The sequence below is a fragment of the Octodon degus genome, unplaced genomic scaffold (assembly GCF_000260255.1).
Source record: "Octodon degus isolate 3935 unplaced genomic scaffold, OctDeg1.0 scaffold00058, whole genome shotgun sequence".
NCBI lineage: Eukaryota > Metazoa > Chordata > Mammalia > Rodentia > Octodontidae > Octodon > Octodon degus.
In genome coordinates this window covers 5,884,761-5,903,891 of record NW_004524634.1, presented here as the reverse complement: position 1 = coordinate 5,903,891, position 19,131 = coordinate 5,884,761, and the positions used below count along the sequence as shown (strand labels likewise).

Below are 19,131 nucleotides of genomic sequence, written 5' to 3'. Positions count from 1 at the left end.
GGATGCTCCATCACCAGTTAAACGTAATGTGATTGTCCTAATCCTGTAAGACATAAATAAAGGGAGTAAAAAATATAATTATTGGAAGGGAAGAAACAAAACTGTCTTTACTTATAAATTATTTGGTTGGTTACATTAGAAATCAAAAGATTCTATGGAAGGGCCAGCCAGATAGCTCAGTGGATTAAAGTGCCTGCTTAGACAGATGCAGAGACCATTGATCCTGGTGTGCCATGCTGGCCCTGCTCCAGGGCTTGCTGAGATGGTGATTGAGACTGGGTGTGGTGGTGTGCACCTGTAATCCCAGTGCTTGGGAGGCTGAACACAGGCGGAGCACTATGAGTCTGATCTACATAGTAAGACCTTGTAGACCCTTACTAAAAAATACCCCCCCAAAAAAAATTCTATAGACAATTACTATAATTAAAGTTTATGGGGCTGGAGAGGTGGCTCAGTGGTCTAAAGCACCTACTTAGAACAAGCTTAGCAAAGCATCAGGGACCGCGGTTCGATCCCCCAGCACCACATGCCAGCCAGCCCCGCCCCCTGGTGGGCTGAGCTGGCCACACACACACACACACACACACACACACCACACACACACACTCTCTCTCTCTCAAATAAATAAAAAAAAATAATAATAAAGTTTAGCAAGGTAACTGGATATAAGATCAATAGTATTTCTCTAATTGGAAGCATATTGTTATAAAATTAAATTTTAATAAATGCAGCCTATATGATTAAAAAATAGACATTTACAATAGTTTGCTTTTTGTTTCATGTTGTTGGTGGTACTTTTGTTGGTTTAGTTTATTTAATGGTGTTTGGGATCAAACCTAGGGCCTTGTACATGCTAGGCCAGTGCTCATCTACTGAGCTGTTCTCAGACCCTTAGAAATAAATTTTATCAAAAAGATATATAGAGTGTTTATTGGGAATATTTAAAACTTCACTAGTGCCCCTTAAAGAAGATAAAATTAAATGGGGCATGTTAATGGATAAAGCATTCAATATCATTAGGATTCAGGTCTCTTCAAATTGATCTCTCAGTGTAATTCTAATCAAAATCCTGTAGTGTTTTTAATGAACTTGACAAGCTGTATATATATATATATATATATATATATATATTATAAATGTATAAGTTAACATGTATAAATGTATCCTGAATTTTACATATACTTAACTTTGAAAACATGCATATGAATTTAAGATATATATTTAAACTAAGAATTTGCTTTGTCAGATATTAATGTGGCTTATACAGCTAGTTTAATTAGAGTAGTATCATATTGACACACAGAAATTGTCCAGTCTAGAGTGGATTACAAGAGCCTAGAAACAGAGAATCACATGAAAATTTGGTATGTGGCTTGGCCAGCATGGTAAAAGAAGTGGGAAAGAATGAATCTAGCCACTAAACCATACCGAAATAAATGAAATTGGATCCCTAACTCACACCATTAATAATGATTTGTGTGTGTGTGTGTGTGTGTGTGTGTGTGTGTGTGTTGAGACAGAATCTCACTATGCAGTTCAAGCTGGCCTTGAGCTCACCTTGTAGCCCAGGCTTGTCTGTAACTTTCAATGTTCCTCCTGCCTCAGCTTCGGAGTGCTGGGATTATAGGTGTGTGCTACCACTCCTGGCTCAATAATGATATATTTTTGATGGATTACCTTTCACTAGGAAAGGTAAAACTCAAAACTTTGAGAAGAAATGATGTAAGAGGGGCTGGTGAGATGGCTCAGTGGTCTAAAGCACCTACTTAGAACAAGCTTAGCAAAGCACAGGGACCGCGGTTTAATCCCCCAGCACCACATGCCAGCCAGCCCTGCCCCCTGGTGGGCTGAGCTGGACACACACACACACACACACACACACACACATAAAAAAAAAAAAAAAAAGAAAGAAATGATGTAAGAAACTCTTTATGACCAAGGGTGGAGGGAAGGAGGAAGGATTTCCTAAATGAGATGTAAAGTTTGCTAACTATAAAATATATTGATAAGTATCACTATATTAAAATTAAGAATTTTTAAAATAAATGAATCACAGCTACAAATAACAATATGAAACAATTCCATCAATACTGAAAAGAAAGAAGATAACCAAAGGTATATATGCAAGATGAAGCTTCTTTTAAAATCTCAAGCAGATTTAGTACATGACTGCAATCTCAGCACCTGGGAGGCTAAGGCAGGAGGGTTGTTTGAGTTCAAGGCCAACCTAGGCTACAAAGAAGTGAATTCAAGGCTAGGCTGAACTAAAGAGCAAAACCCTGTCTCAAAAACATAGGGGAAAAAAACCCTCATGCAAAACTAAATAAAGTGTTCTTAAGGTAATAAAACTATTTTTGGAAGAAAAATAATGGTTAAAAAATGCAGTGTAGTAAAATTTCCTCTGGAGATCAGGTAAATCATAAAATATCTTAGTGGTATTAATGATAATTCTGCATTTTAAATTGAACAAAAGAACTCACATGAGTTCATTTTGTTGTTATGCTTCATAAATTATACTTAGTGCATGTCTTCATTTACCTATAATAAAATTTTATAATACCTATCTAAAGAATGGCTAAGTAATAAATACACTAAAACTAAAAAGATCACTGTAATCCATATACTTTGGCCTCTAGAAGGCATCTGTCCAGTGCACCACCACACCCTGCTCAGAAGGCATCTGTCCAAGATGACAGCAGTCTGCACTCACTGGGTACATAAGTCTTTCAGCCAGTTACAAATCAACCTAATGATGTTGTCAACCAGCCTACATTTCTCAGCCATGTACACAAGGATATCAGGTTCCCTTTCTAAGTGCTCACAATCCATCTGCTTAATATTTCCTCTTGGAGTTTGTCAGGGATCGATGTCAAACTCCTTTGGAAACGTATCTTATCCATATGTGTTCTCAGGAAACACCAAATGTTAACAGGCAAAGCAAAGAAGATAAAAGATTCACAGCTTCGTAAAGGATTCCAGAGAGGGTGGAGGGGTGTCGTATCTATGCTTCAGTGCAATTGTCAAATTCCAGATGTTGGTTTTTCCTTTTCAGTATCTTAGAAAATAGGCCCAAAAACACAGTTATTCATTGAGTTTGTCTTTGATAACTGCGTTAGTCATTGCTCTGTGGTATTAACACTAAACCAGAACTATAGTTTATTAACTAAGGATCTTAAACACAGAGAAACTTTTGTTTACCTCATTAACAGAAGAACATTCCATGTTATAAGGAAAATAGCAACTATCCCTGTTTACAATTAAATAATACCTTAGAGTTCAGCAGAAAATCTAAAGTTATTGAAAGGTCGCATTTATAATGTATAGTCCATTAACATTTAAGTATTGATGAGGTTGGACTTATGTATAACCATTTTACTTTCATTTTCTCTGGTTTTGGTGTTGTTGTTATTCATCTTTTCTTTCTTTCTTCCTTCCTTCCTTCCTTTTTTTTTTTTTTTTTTTTTTTTTTTTTTTTTGAGACAGGATCTCACTGTGTAGTTCAAGCTAGCCTTGAGTTCACTAAGTAGCCCAGGCTGGCCTTAAGCTCATGGTAATCATCTTGTCTCAGGCTCCTAACTCCTGGGATTAGAGTAAATTTTTAATTTTAGAGTTCTGTTTCCATTCAATAAGCTATTCATATGTACATTATTTTAGCAGCTTCTCAGAACCTTGCACTTGTCAGGCAGGTGATCTGTATCCCTGGTCCACATTATATAAGCTTAACTTTGTATCATATAGCATAATATGTTAGTCCCATTTAATATAGAACGTAGAAGAAATCTTGCTAGGCTTAAAATACCTTTTTAACTTTTTACAAACTATTTAGAATTAACATAGTATCATTTCGTGTAAAATTTAGCAACCTTACAAGCATGTGATTCTGTCTGTACCCCATGCACTTGAGCTGTCTTTTATGCTGTAGTTGCCACATATATTGTTTGTGCATTGTAAAATCCACAGTATTTGTTATATATGTTCTTTTCTTTTCTTTTCTTTTTTTGGTATTGGGAACTGAACTCCGGACCTCACACTTGCCAGGCAGGCACTGTGCCGCTGAGCCATATTCCTAGCCCTTATATTTTTCTTTAAACAAACATTTTTAAAGAAAGTAAAAGAAAAGTATTCTTTTTTTTTTTTTTTTGGAACCAGGGATTGAACTGAGGCCCTTGCACTTGCCAGGGAAGCGCTTATTCCACTGAGCCATCTCCCCAACCCAAGAAAAGTATGCTTATATTTATCCACATTATTTGCCACTTCTAGTGTTCCTCACTCATTCCTGAAGACCCAAACTTCTCTTGGATATCATTTCTTTCAGTTTTGAAAAACCTTGGTTTGTTGTTGTTGTTTTAGCATGGTTCCGGACAATTCTCTTGTGATTTATTTGAAAATGTCTCTTACATCATAATTCTTCTATACAGAATTATAGATTAACAGTATTGTTTTCGTTTTTCTTTCTTTTTTGAGACTGAAAATATATTTTAATGAAAACATCTTCTCACCAACTTTACTTTTTTTTTTTTTTTTTGAGACAGAGTATCACTATGTATTGTAGTCTGGCCTCAAACTCACAGCATTCCTCCTGCCGCATCCTCCTGAGTGCTGGGATCACAGGCCTGCACCACCATGCCCAGCTTCCCAACAACTTTAAATATAATTCGTATTTTTAAAATATGAAGCTCTGTGGTATCAGGACTTGTTTCCTGCTCCACAGGGTTTTTTTCAGTCAAAGTCTTACTCTGTTATTAGGCTGGTCTTGAACTATATAACCTGTGTCTGTCCTTGAAACTTGCAAGGATTCTTCTGCCTTCGCCCCTTGAGTACTGGGCTTACAGGAGTCCACAGGCTTCAGCTGCTGCTGTACTACTAACTCCCCGGTACTCTTGAGGCACATGTTACCCATGTTCTCTTCTGTGGGAAGTCCTTGCAGCAGCTTCAGGGGCTGGATTCTTATGAGATGCTTAACCACTTTCAGCTTTGCATTTACTGAAGAGATGTTCTTATGAACTTGAGGAGTGCATGCTTTTTCTAATCCAAGCATCTTGATTACATCTTTTTCCCAATATGGTCGTCTTATCATACTTTTCATTCTGGTAACAACATGCAGTTTATGAAGGTGCTGTGGATCCCCACCATACTCTTCATGATCTTCAAGTGAAGGCTGAAACACTTTACCTAGAATTCTTGATTTGGTAACTTTGTGACAAATCCAATCTGTACCCATGAGAGATTTCACACGTTTTGTCAGTCTGTAGCCTGCCTGGGGCCCTGTAAACCACTGAACACAAAATCCCTGCCATAGTGTCATAATTATTTGTCTCCAGAAGTTGTAGGAAGCAAACAGATCTACTGGTGAAATGCCATGGAAATGGACAGGTTTTCCCTGAACTTCCTTTTTTTTCTTTCAGTACTATAAAGATATATATTCCACTGTCTTCTGATCTCTCATGGTTTCTAATTAAAAGTTGTAGTTCTTATATCATTTTTTCTATGTATAAATTATCAGTTTTCTGGATGCTTTCAAGAAGTTTATATTTATGCTTGTTTTTCAGTAGCTTGACAATGATATGACTACGCGTGGATTTCTTCTAATTTATCTTGTTTCAGGTTCTTGAATACATCAACTTCCATTTTTAACCAAAGTTGGGAGATAGCCTGTTACTTTTCTGGTTCATTTTTTCTCTTCTGTCTTTCTAGGATTCCAATTACTTACATGTAAAACCTTTTAAAATTGTTTTGTTTGTATGATTGTTTGTCCAAACTTTTCTCTCTTCCTCATCTTTCAGCTTCATTCTGTTATAAGCCCACATGGTTAAAAAAAAAATTATTTTTATAAAAAATTTTAGGTACTGTATTTTTCAGTTCTAAAATTTCCATCTTTTTCTTTTTATGTGTTCTACTTTTCTATTTCCTATAATTTCATTCATTGTAAACATATTTTCCATTTTTATTAGCATAATTGTCATTATGCTGGTTTAAATTCCTTATCTAAAGCTTGCATCTGTTGGTTTGTACTTTTTCCTTTGAGATAGGGTCATATTTTTTCTTTCTTTCTATGCCAAAAGTGTTTATATTATATTTTGTGAGTGTTGTGCTACAGACACTCTGGATGCTATTTATTATATTCTCTCAAATGTTTGTTTTTTACAGTTAATTTTGTTGGATCCAAACTGCAATCTGTTGTGCCTGTAGCGAAGAATCACGCAGATATGAGCCCCATTCTTCTAAGCGTTCCCACCTATTAAATTGATAGAAGTTAACAAGTGCCACAAAATACATAATTTCATATGTTTCTGATAGAACTCACAGTGGGACAACTCTTTTAAAGAGGAATTTGACAATGTTTAACAAAAGTACATTTGTTTGCTTTTGAGTCACCATTCCTTTCTTAAGAACTCCATACCCTGAATATCTTCATCCAGTGATTAAAAAAAAGTATGCATCAATAGAATGTTATTCCACTCCATCTAAACATTTTTAGGATATGCGATATGCTTTAGTATTTTATTATTTTGTTTTATTGTATTTTTAAGATTGGGGGGGGGCTGGGGAGATGGCTCAGTAGAATAAGTGCTTTGCTGGCAAGCACAAGGATCTGAGTTCAATCCCCGGTTCCACAAAAAAAAAAAAAAAAAAAAATTAACTTTACAAAGCTTTCTAATAAGTCTTTTATTTGATTTCTAATAGTCTTTTATTATGATTTGTCTTTTGTTTTCATGTTAGGGCAGATCATTCTCTTGACTCTCTTAGTCATTAAGAAGAAAAACACCTTGGTGTTCTCTGGGTGATCCCAAGGCAAGATTTCTTGCCTTCTCTCCCCAGTTCCTTCTTCATTCAGTCTTCTAGATAATCCATTTCCCTACTCTATTCTCCTACCACAATCCCTATGTAAACATTTCTTCTCAATCAGCTTTTCAATTTTGCATTGCAGTGTACATCAAACACTTGGTTACAGAATGCATGATTTCTACAAAAAGATGTTCGTTAAATGCCTTCCAAGTCTAATGTTTCCCAGGTCAAATAACATTTTAGATTTTGGTGTATCTCAATCTCTAGTGATGTGACTCTATATATTGACTACTTTTTTCAAGAAAATAAAAATAGAACTATTTTTTGTTTGAGGGTATTTTTGTTGTCTGTCTGGTTGGTTGGTTGGTGGGTGGGTGGGTTAGTTGCTTGGTTGGTTGGTTTTTTTGAGACGAAGTCTCACTATGTGGTATAGGCTGGCCTTGAACCCACTACATAGCCAAGTTGGCCTTGAACTCACAGCAATCATCCTACTTCAGTCTTCCAAGTGCTGGATTACAGGTGTGTACCACCATGGCTGACAACCAGTAGAACTATGGACAAAATGTATTTCCTTACAACTTTGATCATATACTTTATTGAAAAATTCTCATCAAAAAAGAAAGAAAAACAATTGATATGGCTTTTCATGTCTAAAATGTTCACATTTGTGTAGACAGCTAAATGGCAGCTTTATAATCATCCATTTCTTATTGATACATGGTTCTTTAAAATATTCTGATTTCCGTTGTCAAGTATCATCATTCTATACTCAAATGAACCCTTAGCTTAAGTATCATTATCATTCCCACTCTACAGATGGAGCAATTAAACTTAGAGAAAAGAAGTAACTAGCCTGAGGTCACAGAGAAAGTAAGAAAAAATAAGTTTCCTGTTCAGCGCAGCATTTACTGAGCTCCAGTTAAATGGCAGATGCTAAGCTAGTGCTGGACTCCAGAAGTGGGTGAGGACTATGTCTGGTGCCCTCAGGCTCTTTCTGTCTTTGTGTCTGTCTGTCTCTCTCCCTCCCTTCCCTAGCCAGGGCCTTCTTTCCTCCATCTGCAGTATCTCCTCCCTGGGCTGGCCAGGAAAGACAAAGTCATCAACTTAAAACTAGGACTGGCTGTCAGGGAGCAGTCCCTCTGGGGCGCTGGAGGTATGGGAACGCAATGCACCGTGTCCTATAGGGCAGTTCCCACTTGTGCTCCCTTACAGCACACAAACCAAATTGCTCCGAAAACTTTCTATTCCCTAATTCATTGCTTACAAAGTGCTAAAATAGTATTATGAAATTATGTTAAATCCTGTCTCAGAGCTGGAATGCTCTACTATGGCCTGTTATTCTCCCAAAACTTATATGTTGAAATCTAATCACCACTGTGATTGGAATAGGAAGTAATTAGGTCATGAGGGGGCTGAGGCCCCAGTGAGCAAGCTTCATTCCCTTTAAAAAGAATCCTGTTTCAAAATATAAAATAAAAAAGGGATGGGGATGCAGATCAGTATGAAGGTCCTGGTTCAATTCCCAGTACCGTGGTGGGAGACAGAATGCAGAGAGTGAACATGACGGCATGCACTGGTAATCAATCGCAGCACTCTGGGAGGCTGGGCCAGGAGGATCACAAGTTCAAGCAAGCCCAGCCTGGGCAATTTAGGAGTTTAATGATACCCTATCTTAAAGTAAAATCTTAAAAGTATTTTAAATGCTGAGGATGTAGCTCAGTGCAAAGGCGCTGAGTTCAAGCTCTAGTATGGGGCGGGGGGAGTTCAGATGAGATTTGTTTGCATCTCCACCATGGGAGGACACAAAAAGAATGTGGCCTAGAAACCAATAAATTCACCAGATATTGGATGCCCTGGCACCTTAATCTTGAACCTCCCTGGCTCTGAACTGTGATAAATAAATTTCTGGTTTTTTAGAAGCCATCAGTTTATAAATATTATTTTTATAGCAGCTAAGATATTCTGTAGCAGGACCCACAGTTCCCAAGTTCATCAGTAATGGTCTAAATCATCTGTTGTGGACCAGCATTATTTCATTCTTTAGTTAACAGTGAAGTCTTATTTTAGCCCACCATAAGCTGTATTAGCTTGATAAAGGCAAAAAGCTATAGCTTCTAACAGCAGAACTTTCTTGGTGGCAAACTGGGCCTGGAAAAGAGGCATGCCCCACTACAGGTAGAGTTGCCTGAGCTCTGCCCAGTGAATTCCCAGACTCGTCTCCTCTCCCCACAGCCCTCCACCCCTACACCACAGGGAGTTATGCTGAGAGAGCTGAACTGCTCATGTGTACCCCCCACACACACCAGCTATAGCATGGCACACCCTCAAACAAATATTTTTAAAATACTAATTCAGGGACTGAGGCTGGAAAACAGTGATGAGTTCAAGGCCAGACTGGGCTACAAAGTCAGCTCAAGGACAGCCTGAACTGCATAGCAAGACCTTGTCTCAAAAACACAAAATAAAATAAAATACTAATTTAAAAACTGTTGAGGAGCAAATTACTGCACAGAAAAATAGGAAGGAAAAGAAGCTCTCTTCCAGTTTTGGACACTTCCTAAACCTAACCAAAGTCTTGCAATAAGGGAAACCACCCTTTTTCCAGGCAAGTGTGGTGATGTGCTGTTACCTAAGCAAGCTCCTGTGAGGAGATTTGCCTCAGCACCTTATCAGAAAATCTTTTTTCTTATTGTGTTTCAGCCTTCTTGCTGTTCCTCTAACACACTAAGTTCATTCCCACCTCAATACCAGGAATTTCTTGGTCTCCCTATGAGGAGCAGTCTTCCACAGATGTTTGCATGGCTCATTTCGCTTCAATCAAGTCTCTGTTCAAATATCACATTTTTAAAGAGTTACTTCCTAGTCAGCCAAACTGAAACTCTGTCTGTCTGTCACTGTCAGTCTCATTTTTCTGCTTTATTTTTCTTCATAATATCTAGTGTAATCTGCACTCACATGCTTTGTTTGCTTAGTGTTTGTTTTCCCACTAGGTTGTAAGCTACAAAAGCAACTAAACTGTATTCTAACGACATTAGTCAATGCCTCACTTATAAGAATTACCAAATTAAGAATTTCTTAGGGGCTGGGAGATAGCTCAGTAAAAACAAGCGCCTGCCTAGCAAGTGCAGAGTCTTGAGTTCAATCCCCGGTACAGCTAAGTAAATAAATAAATAAACCTTTAGGGCCGGCCAAATAGCTCAGTGGATTAAAGTGTCTGCAAAAATAAATAAATAAATAAATAAATAAATAAAGTGCCTGCAAGCAGGCACAGGGACCAGAGGTTCAATCCCCAGGCCTGCCATGCAGGCCCCACCCCTGAGGCCCGCTGAGATGGCAATTGAGACTGGGTGTCTTGGTGCATGCCTGTAATCCCAGCTCTTGGGAGCCTGTAAACAGGCAGATCACTATGAGTCTGATCTAATAGTGAGACCCTGAACACCCTGTAGACCCTTTCCTAAAAACAAAACAAAACAAAAAAAAAGTGCTTGAATGGCAAGATGGGTGAAAGAATTAATGAAGAACAAATGAATGAATGACAACAATATTTTCCCTGAGAATAGTTACATTCTTTATAGTATAAACTTTCTCTTTTGTTATGGTTCTGGTGATGTTTTAACTCTTGTAGATTAGGGTCCTAGGATAAAAATCACCACTTAGTCTATTCCTGCTCCCACTTCTCTGCACTGAATCCACAGGATAACAATGACCCCGTGCTTTCTCTCTTTCAAGGGGCTTCTACTTTTTCCCAGTCCAAACATTACCTCCAAAAATGAGGCAAATTTGCTCAGAAAGATAACTAGATTGCCCCAATGATGTGAGCCACTGTACATGTTGTATGGACATGAGGACAGTGGTGAGTCACTGAGCATAGTTCTTTGAGGAAGCTTTATTTGCTTGATTACTTATTCTAGTTAGTATTTTGTAGCTACTCTATTCAAAGTATACAATGTGAAAAAAAAACAAAGTATACAATGTGGATTATAAACTGACCAAGACAGGCTAAAATACTGTGACCTCACAGTCTGGACATGGACATTTGGGGGTGGGGTGGCAGGTCATAGAGCTTTTATGAGATTCTGATAAAAACTAAGGGCTTATGCCCATCACCTACCCAAAATACATCTGTACACATATACACATATACACATAGAGATGAAATTGCATACAATTTCAGAGGTTTCCCAAACCCAAAACCCATAGAGCCCATTCATGATACCCAAGGACAGAACATGCAAGGGTAAGGAATTAGAAAGGAAGAGGCTTGGTCTCCAGAGCATAGTCTTTATGAGACTGAGTAGAATTTCAGAAGTGGACAGGATCTCCATTTTATTGAGCCTCTACTTTAGACATTGTATGTAAAGAGAGAAATACAGCCATTGTACATGCACATAGAGTATCCCATTTCAAACGGGCTTCAGTTGTGAAACCCTGTTTTAAGGTTTCTTCTGAAAGTTTGTTTGTACCAGAAATCTAACTCAGGCCCTACTGCTTGCCAGGCAGGTGCTTGTGCTGGTGAGCTATATTCCAGCCCCAGTTTTTCCCATTATTGGAACCCCTTCGAAGAGCTTCAAAAGAGCTCAATGAAGAATGTTACTGCCTGTGACCACATGGGGGCAGAGTAAGTCCAAAAATGTTAGTGCAGCCTTCCTCTACAACTGCAATGACCCAGGCCTCGACAGGGTTACTCAAACCCTCAGAACCACTCCTGCAACCCTAATGTTTTCATGCTGGCAGGGGCTGGGAGTAAGGACATTTCATCAGGAGCACAGTGTGCCCTGCTGACCAGCTAATGCAGGGCTGCTCTTCAGCATTTGAGAAGAGAGATATCTCCTCCCTAAACACATTTAGTTGTATTTGTGAAGAACATGGAAATATGCTGGTGTTTTTATGTATGGTACTGATGTGGAGAAAGTAGAGAGGCCAAAGGAAATGACGAGGAAAAAAAAGAAATACATTCTTTAAATCTCACACACATGTATAAATACCACATTTTCTCTCTGCTGTGAGTAACCAAAAGTGTAAATAAAGACCATAATGTATAACAGGTATTGTGAAATAGGAAGAAATTTTGCAAATAGGAAGGGTAACAGTGGAAAGAGAAAGGGGAAAGGAAAGAAAGGAAAAGTAAAAAAAGAGAGAGAGAGAAGGGGAAAAAAGCAAAAATATTTTTTTATTTTATATAAAATAATCATTTTGGAGCCAGGGATCCTGCTTGGCAAGTGCAAGGTCCTGAGTTCAATCCCTGGTCCTGCCAATAAATAAATACATTAATAAAATAATAGTAATTTTGTTGATGAAAGAAGAGGAAGAAAATATAGTTTATTGGGCATACTGCATGTCATTCTTAGATAATCATTTCACATTTTAAATGTGTCATATTATCTAAAGATAGGTTATACTATCCCCACTTTCCCCAAATCCACATAGCCAACAACTTTCAAGACACATTTCAAACCCTAGTCCTCCCACTAAATCCTGCCATCTTTCATAAATTCAGGAAAAAGAAAAACCCCTTCAGAAAAAAAAACTGGGCCAGGTATTGTGATACACATCTGTAATGCCATCACTCAGGAGGCTGAAGCAGGCAGATCACTTCAAATTTGAGTCTGACCTGAGCTTCACAGCAAGTTTAAGGCTGTCCTGAACTAAATGAGACTGTTTTAAAAAAAATAAGCAAGTGTGATTAATATTGCCCAAATGAAGCGTTCCGAAAACCAGTAGTACTAATAGAGTGGTTATATTTGAGCATAACTTCTGGACAGCCCAGTAGGGCCAGGGAGATAGCTCAGTAGAATAAGTGCTTGCCTGGCAAGCGCAGGGTCCTGAGTTCAATACCCCCAAAGAGACTGAGAGAAGTGAAAGAGAGTAAATGATTTGGGGTTGGGGAGATAGTTCAGTAGAATAAGTGCTTGCCTGGCAAGCACAAGATCCTGAGTTCAATCCCCGGTACCACAAAAAAGAAAAAAAATAACTTCATAGCTGTTTTGAAACTGTCTCATTGCTATTTGTTTATCAATAAAATTATGAAAAAAAAAACTTCTGGACAGCCCTAAATTGAATGCTGGAGGAGGAGCTTGCCATGGATTGACAAAGTAATAAAAACACTAAGGAAGGAAGGAAGTCATGTGACAAGGAGGCTAAGCTAGCTGAAGTAGAAGAGGTACAGGAAAAAGTAATCAGAGTGATTGTTCAACTCAACAGGCATTTGCTAGACTCCATCTCTGTTCATGGCACTGAACCAAGGAATGGGAAGATTTCAGGTGAAAAGAAAGCCTTCCTATCCTTGAAGAGTTTTTATATAAATGTGAGAGACCAAATGTTTTCCCAAATAACAACAGTACCAAGGTAAAATGTAATGTGAACTATGTATACTATAAACATACACCAAAAACTTTAGGAATAGAATACACCAATGGGAGGTGGAGCGGGGAAGGCTCCACGAAGGAGGTAGCATTTGAGCTCACTTACTGCCTGAAGAAGGGTAGGGTTCTTGAGGAATAATGAATTGTACCCAGTAGGCCAAGATGAACAAGTGACATGGGCTTTCTAACAAAGGAAGGATCTGAAGAAACATGTTTCAGATAAGTGAACTGCAAGTCATACCTAAGAAGTATTTTAAAAGACAGGTAGTTTATTAGGACAGCTAAGAGGCTATTGGTATAATTCAAATATAAGAAATGGACACCTGGGACCAGTGACAAGAAAATGGAGAAGTCCTTCCACTAAAGCATTCTGGCTGGGCATGGTGGTACACGCCTGCAATCTCAGCATTTGGGAACCTGAGGCAGGATTGCTGCAAGTTCAAGGTCAGCCTGGGCTACATGGTGAACTCAAGACCAGCCTGAACTACATAAGGATTAAGGATATGACAGAATACTCTAGAAAATGAACCCTAACCTGGGTCCCCAAGAAGAGCAGACAGAACTACTACATCCCTTTGGTAGGGATACCTACCTGATCTAGCATTCCTTCTCTGAGCCACTTTGAGAGCACCTGCCAGTGTGTGTCACTGTTGCTTTCCCTTCCTTCTCTGTGTTCCATTTCTGGCCAGCCCTCTTCCCATGCAATGGATACTTTCATCCTCTGGATGTGCCAATACCATCAATAAGGCTATAGCCAAATCTCAATCTAGTCAATAAGCCATTCGTAAAGGGGTCTGTTTTTCATTGACTTTACCACTCTGTGTTGATTTTATAGTATAACTATCAGAGGAAACCCCAGTTTTTATTTCCAGATTCTTCATAGTAGGTAACTGTGCTTTGTCCCTTTACATGGCCCATGGTACGAATTTCTTCTGATCTTCTATCATTTGCCCTTCTTTCTCTTCTCCAGGATTCTGTCATTTGGCTGCTAAGCAACTGATTCCTATTTTCTGATCTCCTTTGCTCAATTCCATTTCTTTTAATTCCATAGCTACCCTCTTTACTTCAGTATTTTTGCTTCACTGAAGAGAAACTCATTTTAATACCTGCTATTCAAGTCAAAGTCTAAGCAGAAGCTCAGAAAAATTAAAATAGCTCTTGTTTTGCCTGTGACAAAAAAAGATTCACGTAATTTTTTAAAAGCTATTTCCTTTTACTTGCAAAACATGATTCTTGGGCTGGCCAAATAGTTCAACATACTAAAGCTCCTAAGGGCTGGGGAGATAGCTCAGCAGAATAAGTGCCTGCCTGGCAAGCACAAAAGAAAGAAAAAGAACATAAAAGAAAGGAACAGTATATTAAAGCGCCTGCTTAGGCAGACTCAGGGACCAGGGTTCAATTCCCCGCTGTGCAGTGCCTGGCTGGCCTGCCCCCAGGGTGAGCTGAAACAGCAATTGAGGCTGGGTATGGTGCCAGGATTCTCAGCTCTTGGGAGGCTCTGTAATTCTCAGCTCTGTAATCTCAGCTCTTGGGAGGCTGAACACAGGTGGATCACTGCAAGTCTGATCTGTGTGGTGAGACCCTGTAGACCCTGTACTAAATACATTTTTTTAAAGTTTTTAAAATATGATTCTTTGGCACTGGCTTTGTGCTTGTCACTATGACATCCTAAAATATAATAAGGCAGATGAAAAATTAAGGGGGAGTGGCCAAGAATAACATTTCTTTAAAAATTCCTTAAGGACAAATAGTGTTACATATGTCTGGTAGAATGAGTGAAATAATTAGCTAACTAATGAATCTTCATAATATTAATGGGAAATGATGGAGTTTTAATCATTCTGGCCATAGAAATGCATTCAGAGCTTCCCTTTCAGTCTCAGGATAAGTTGTTAAATATGACATGAAGTCACTTAAGTCTCTTTATACCTCCCTTGTGTTGGAACCAACACTTTGGACTGAAGCCCCTTTGTTCTCGGTGGGAAGTCTGCCGCCTCTACCAACTTGTCCTCAGGAATGTTGTTCTAGAAATAAACCAACCCTCTCTCTGGGGTTCATGAGTCATACACAGAAGTTAATTCATTGGAACAACTGGTTTTTCTTAGGCTCATTGTAAAAGTATTTCAGAGAGTCACTCATGATGAAGAATGTTAGGATTCTCCTTGCTTTCTTCCAGCTCTTACCTCATTTCCTTTGTCTGTGCTTTCTCCACCATCTTATTTTGGTCCTCACTGACCACCTTTGCCTGCAGACTCAGGCCCCAAGGCCAGAACTAGGGCTGTCTAAAGCCCAAGGTACTCCAGCAAAGCCTTATTGCCACCCCTCTACTCAGTGCAACTCACTCACATTTGGAATTAAAATCATACTCCACCAGACCATCTCTGTCCTCTTTGCCACTAATCACACTTTTGAGACAGTATGCCAATGAATAACTTTATAATCTATATCGTAAGGTAAAACTCACTACTCCATTTTTTCATTTCCTTAAAATTCAATTTATGACAGAAATAATAATTAAATGTAAAATTTTAATGTAAAACAACATGAAGTTGAAGTTCCCCTTGTTAACTAAAGATTTAACTTGCCTTGCTCTATAATTTTTGGTTTTTATATTCTAGAACATTTTTAAACACAAGAAATACACAATTACAATAAAATTTAAATAATATAGAGGTCTAAATTGTAGAAAAGAAGCATATTTGAGAACCCTGTCTCATCTACACATCCTATCTGTTGTTAGTAGTTTGATCGTAACCTCCCGGACCTTTGTAAAGTGGGCTTGCAGATATTTGTGTGTACTTAGGCAGACAGTTTTATGTCCATATAAGTGAAGCAATGTTATATCTGTTCTTCATTGTCCTTGTTCACTTACTGTCTCCTAGTTTTCCATGCCAGAACATTTAGCTTTACTTTGTTAATAGCTACATAAAACTCCATGGCTTGAGTGTGCCATCATTTATTTAAACAGTTCTATAGATGCACACTGGAATTACTTCTTGTTTGTGGTTTTTATTATTTGTCACTAAAATAATCCTATACTGAACATGTTTGCATATGTCTTTTGGGAGGGTTTTGTTTGTTTATTTTAATGTAGTTGGTACCAGATCTCACTATGCAGCTCGGACTCGTAGTGATCCTCCTGTTTTCAGCCTCCCCGGCCCTGGGATTGCAGGCATGCGCCACCATGCCTAGACTCAGTGGCTGGCTCATTATGCCTTGGGGGAGAGCCAGTGCAGCATACAGTACCGAGAACTGAACCCCAATCCCTAGGCTTGCCTAAGCAGGCGCTTACTCCACTGAGCTATCTCATGGGCATTTGTCTCTTTGGGTACTAGGCTAGATATCTCAAGATGCAGTTGATGGATCAAAAGATAAGCACATTTAGTGGCCAGATGTGGTGGTGGACACCTGTAATCCCAGTACTAGGAAGACTGAGATGGCAGAATGCTTCAAGTTCGATGCCAGCCTGGACTATGAAGTGTGAGTTTAAGGCCAGCCTGAACTGCATAGTAAAGTCCTATTTCAAAAAGACAAAGACACACACATACAAAAAAACACACACACACACACACACACACACACACACACAAAATATTTTCATCACATATAATAGTAGAGCTATTCTATCTTACCTGCTAGGTTTCTACTTTTAGATGATAAAATAAAAAAAAAAAAAAAAAAAAAAAGATGTGTCTTTAAATTTTTATACTTTTCAAAAAAAGTGTTTATACTTTTCAAAATATATAATTAAACATTTTAACCACTATTTTCCTTTCATCTACAGAGACTTCTATCCTAGGAACTGACATTGACCTTCAGACTATAGACAATGATGTTATCAGCATGGAAATTTTCTTCAAAGCCTGGCTACATAACAGTGAAACAGACCAAGAACACATCCATCTTCTTCTTCCATCACAGTGTTTCAGCACCCTTTCCAGAACCAAGGATAATCCAAGTACATAACCCCTAAAAGATATATTATATAGGCCAATGATGATGAACCTCTTAGAGCTTTCACTGACACAAGAAGGCTGCTGTGGCCCACTTGCCATAGGTTCCCCACCACTGATATAGGCTGTGAAATATCCTTGTCTGGGATTAGGACTCTAGATTGGTGAGTCATCAGACTACAGGGTAGTTGAGGCTTGGGGATTGGATGAGGCCACACAATGTTAGCATGAAAACAAGGAGAGAAATTCAAAAAGTGTCATAATTAGAAAGCTGAGCCTAATTAAGCCCAGCTAGTAAGGACCAATTAGCTTAGAAACAAAGTCTTAGACACCTCAATGACAGGGAATCAGCCTCATTTACCCCAGAACATGACAAATCATATTTTTCTCAATACTCTCATTTTTTAAGTAGTAAATATTATTGGCACCATAATTTGAGGCAGCTTGTTATCTCAATAATATCAACAGGGCCTGTGGCAAGAAAAAGAGAACCATTATTAAATAGAGATCCTCTCACTGGGCAGGCACAAAATTGAAGAAAATTAAAGCCAGCTACACTCACAAGCACAGGGAGAGCAGCCAGTCATCAAGGCTTTCACAAAGCAGTTCAGACAATTATTGAAACCAAGGGATGAATCAGTGTTCCAGGCATGCCAACAAGATCTTGGATGTTATTCTAGCTTGTAATTCTGTTTCACTAAATGGTAGGGATAAGGCCATTTCTGTTCTCCCATTCTTTTGAAGGTTTTTCTCAACCTGAAGTGGCAAAGCTGACAGGTGGGCCCATCAGTACAGTCGGGCACACTATGTTTAGGAAAGGCAATTCCCTAAGGCCCACCTCCTAAGAGAAAGAGTTGAAGTTTGTCTTGAGAGTTTGTCCCCATTTTTCTTGTTGAAGAAAATATTGGTAGTATCTACAGAGATCACTCAGCGTCAAAGGCTGCACTGTGTGTGATGTTTTCCAGATCTTTCCTCATAGGCCGTGACATGACCCACTCAGGTTTTCATGCCCTCTGAGAGCTTTTCCGTAGCCATTAGCAGTATATTTCACTTCTGTATTCTTCCACTGCAATACAACTGTGATATGGCTATTATTTTTTCAGGAGAGTGAAGGGCCTTTTTAAAGTATAATTAAATAGGATTATGGCTTCTGAAGATATTTTCTTTCTAGAGATAGACATCAGATCTCTGCTCCCTCCCCTATTTAAAGGTGGAATCTGGGGTGCTTTTGACAAATTAATTTGATTTTAATCTGCCTTTCTTTTGTGTATCAAAATCTCCTTCTCAAGTCCTTCTTTCTGTCTAGTCCCAGACTGACAATACCAATTCCTCCCTGATCCATCCTTTTAAATTCATTTTCCATTTTCCCCTGTTAAAAGCATCTGACAGCTTTATAAAAGAACCAGTTTATAGTTAACATTACTGAGCCTTCCCTTTCTGAGTTAATACTATATATATATAAAACTCTTTTATTTTCATTAGCCCATTTTATTTTTATACCAAACCTAAGGTTGGCACTGTTTACTATATGTTATTGAATCTAAAATGCTATAAATTATAAGATAGACCATTATTTTATGCACAACTAAGAAAGAAAACATTGCCAATTAAGCATTAGAAGTATTACTTTATCCTTATTAAGGAGTTATTTTACATTAGAGTTATAAGTACTGTAACTGGTCAATGGCAAGAGGAAGACATACATAGAGATGTTAATAGAAACAACATGCCTTTAAATCAACTAAATACAATATTGTCCCTGTTTTATACACTGAGAAAACTAAGACAAAGAAATTAAACATCTTTGCGAGGTGGCACAGAAGATTAATAACAAAGCCAAGATTTGAAGCCATACAATTCCAGGGTACATTCTTCACACTTAGAATCATAAATATTTAGGGTTTGTTTGTTTGTTTGTTTGTTTTTATTTTTTTTTTATTTATTTTTTTTTCAAAGTTTTATTGACAAACAGATAGCAATGAGACAGTTTCAAATCATATCGGAAGGACAGTTTCAACAAATAATACACT

General features: G+C 38.2%; 1 protein-coding gene across 1 annotated transcript in view; it reads left to right on the top strand.

Annotated features, from left to right (window-relative positions):
• Positions 1-19,131, top strand: part of M1ap (meiosis 1 associated protein) — a 108,966-nt gene that overhangs the window by 59,422 nt on the left and 30,413 nt on the right. Inside the window, exon 5 of the mRNA XM_004634132.3 lies at positions 16,933-17,106. Within this exon, the coding sequence (XP_004634189.1) occupies positions 16,933-17,106 (174 nt within the window). The remainder of the gene's footprint in view (positions 1-16,932; positions 17,107-19,131) is intronic.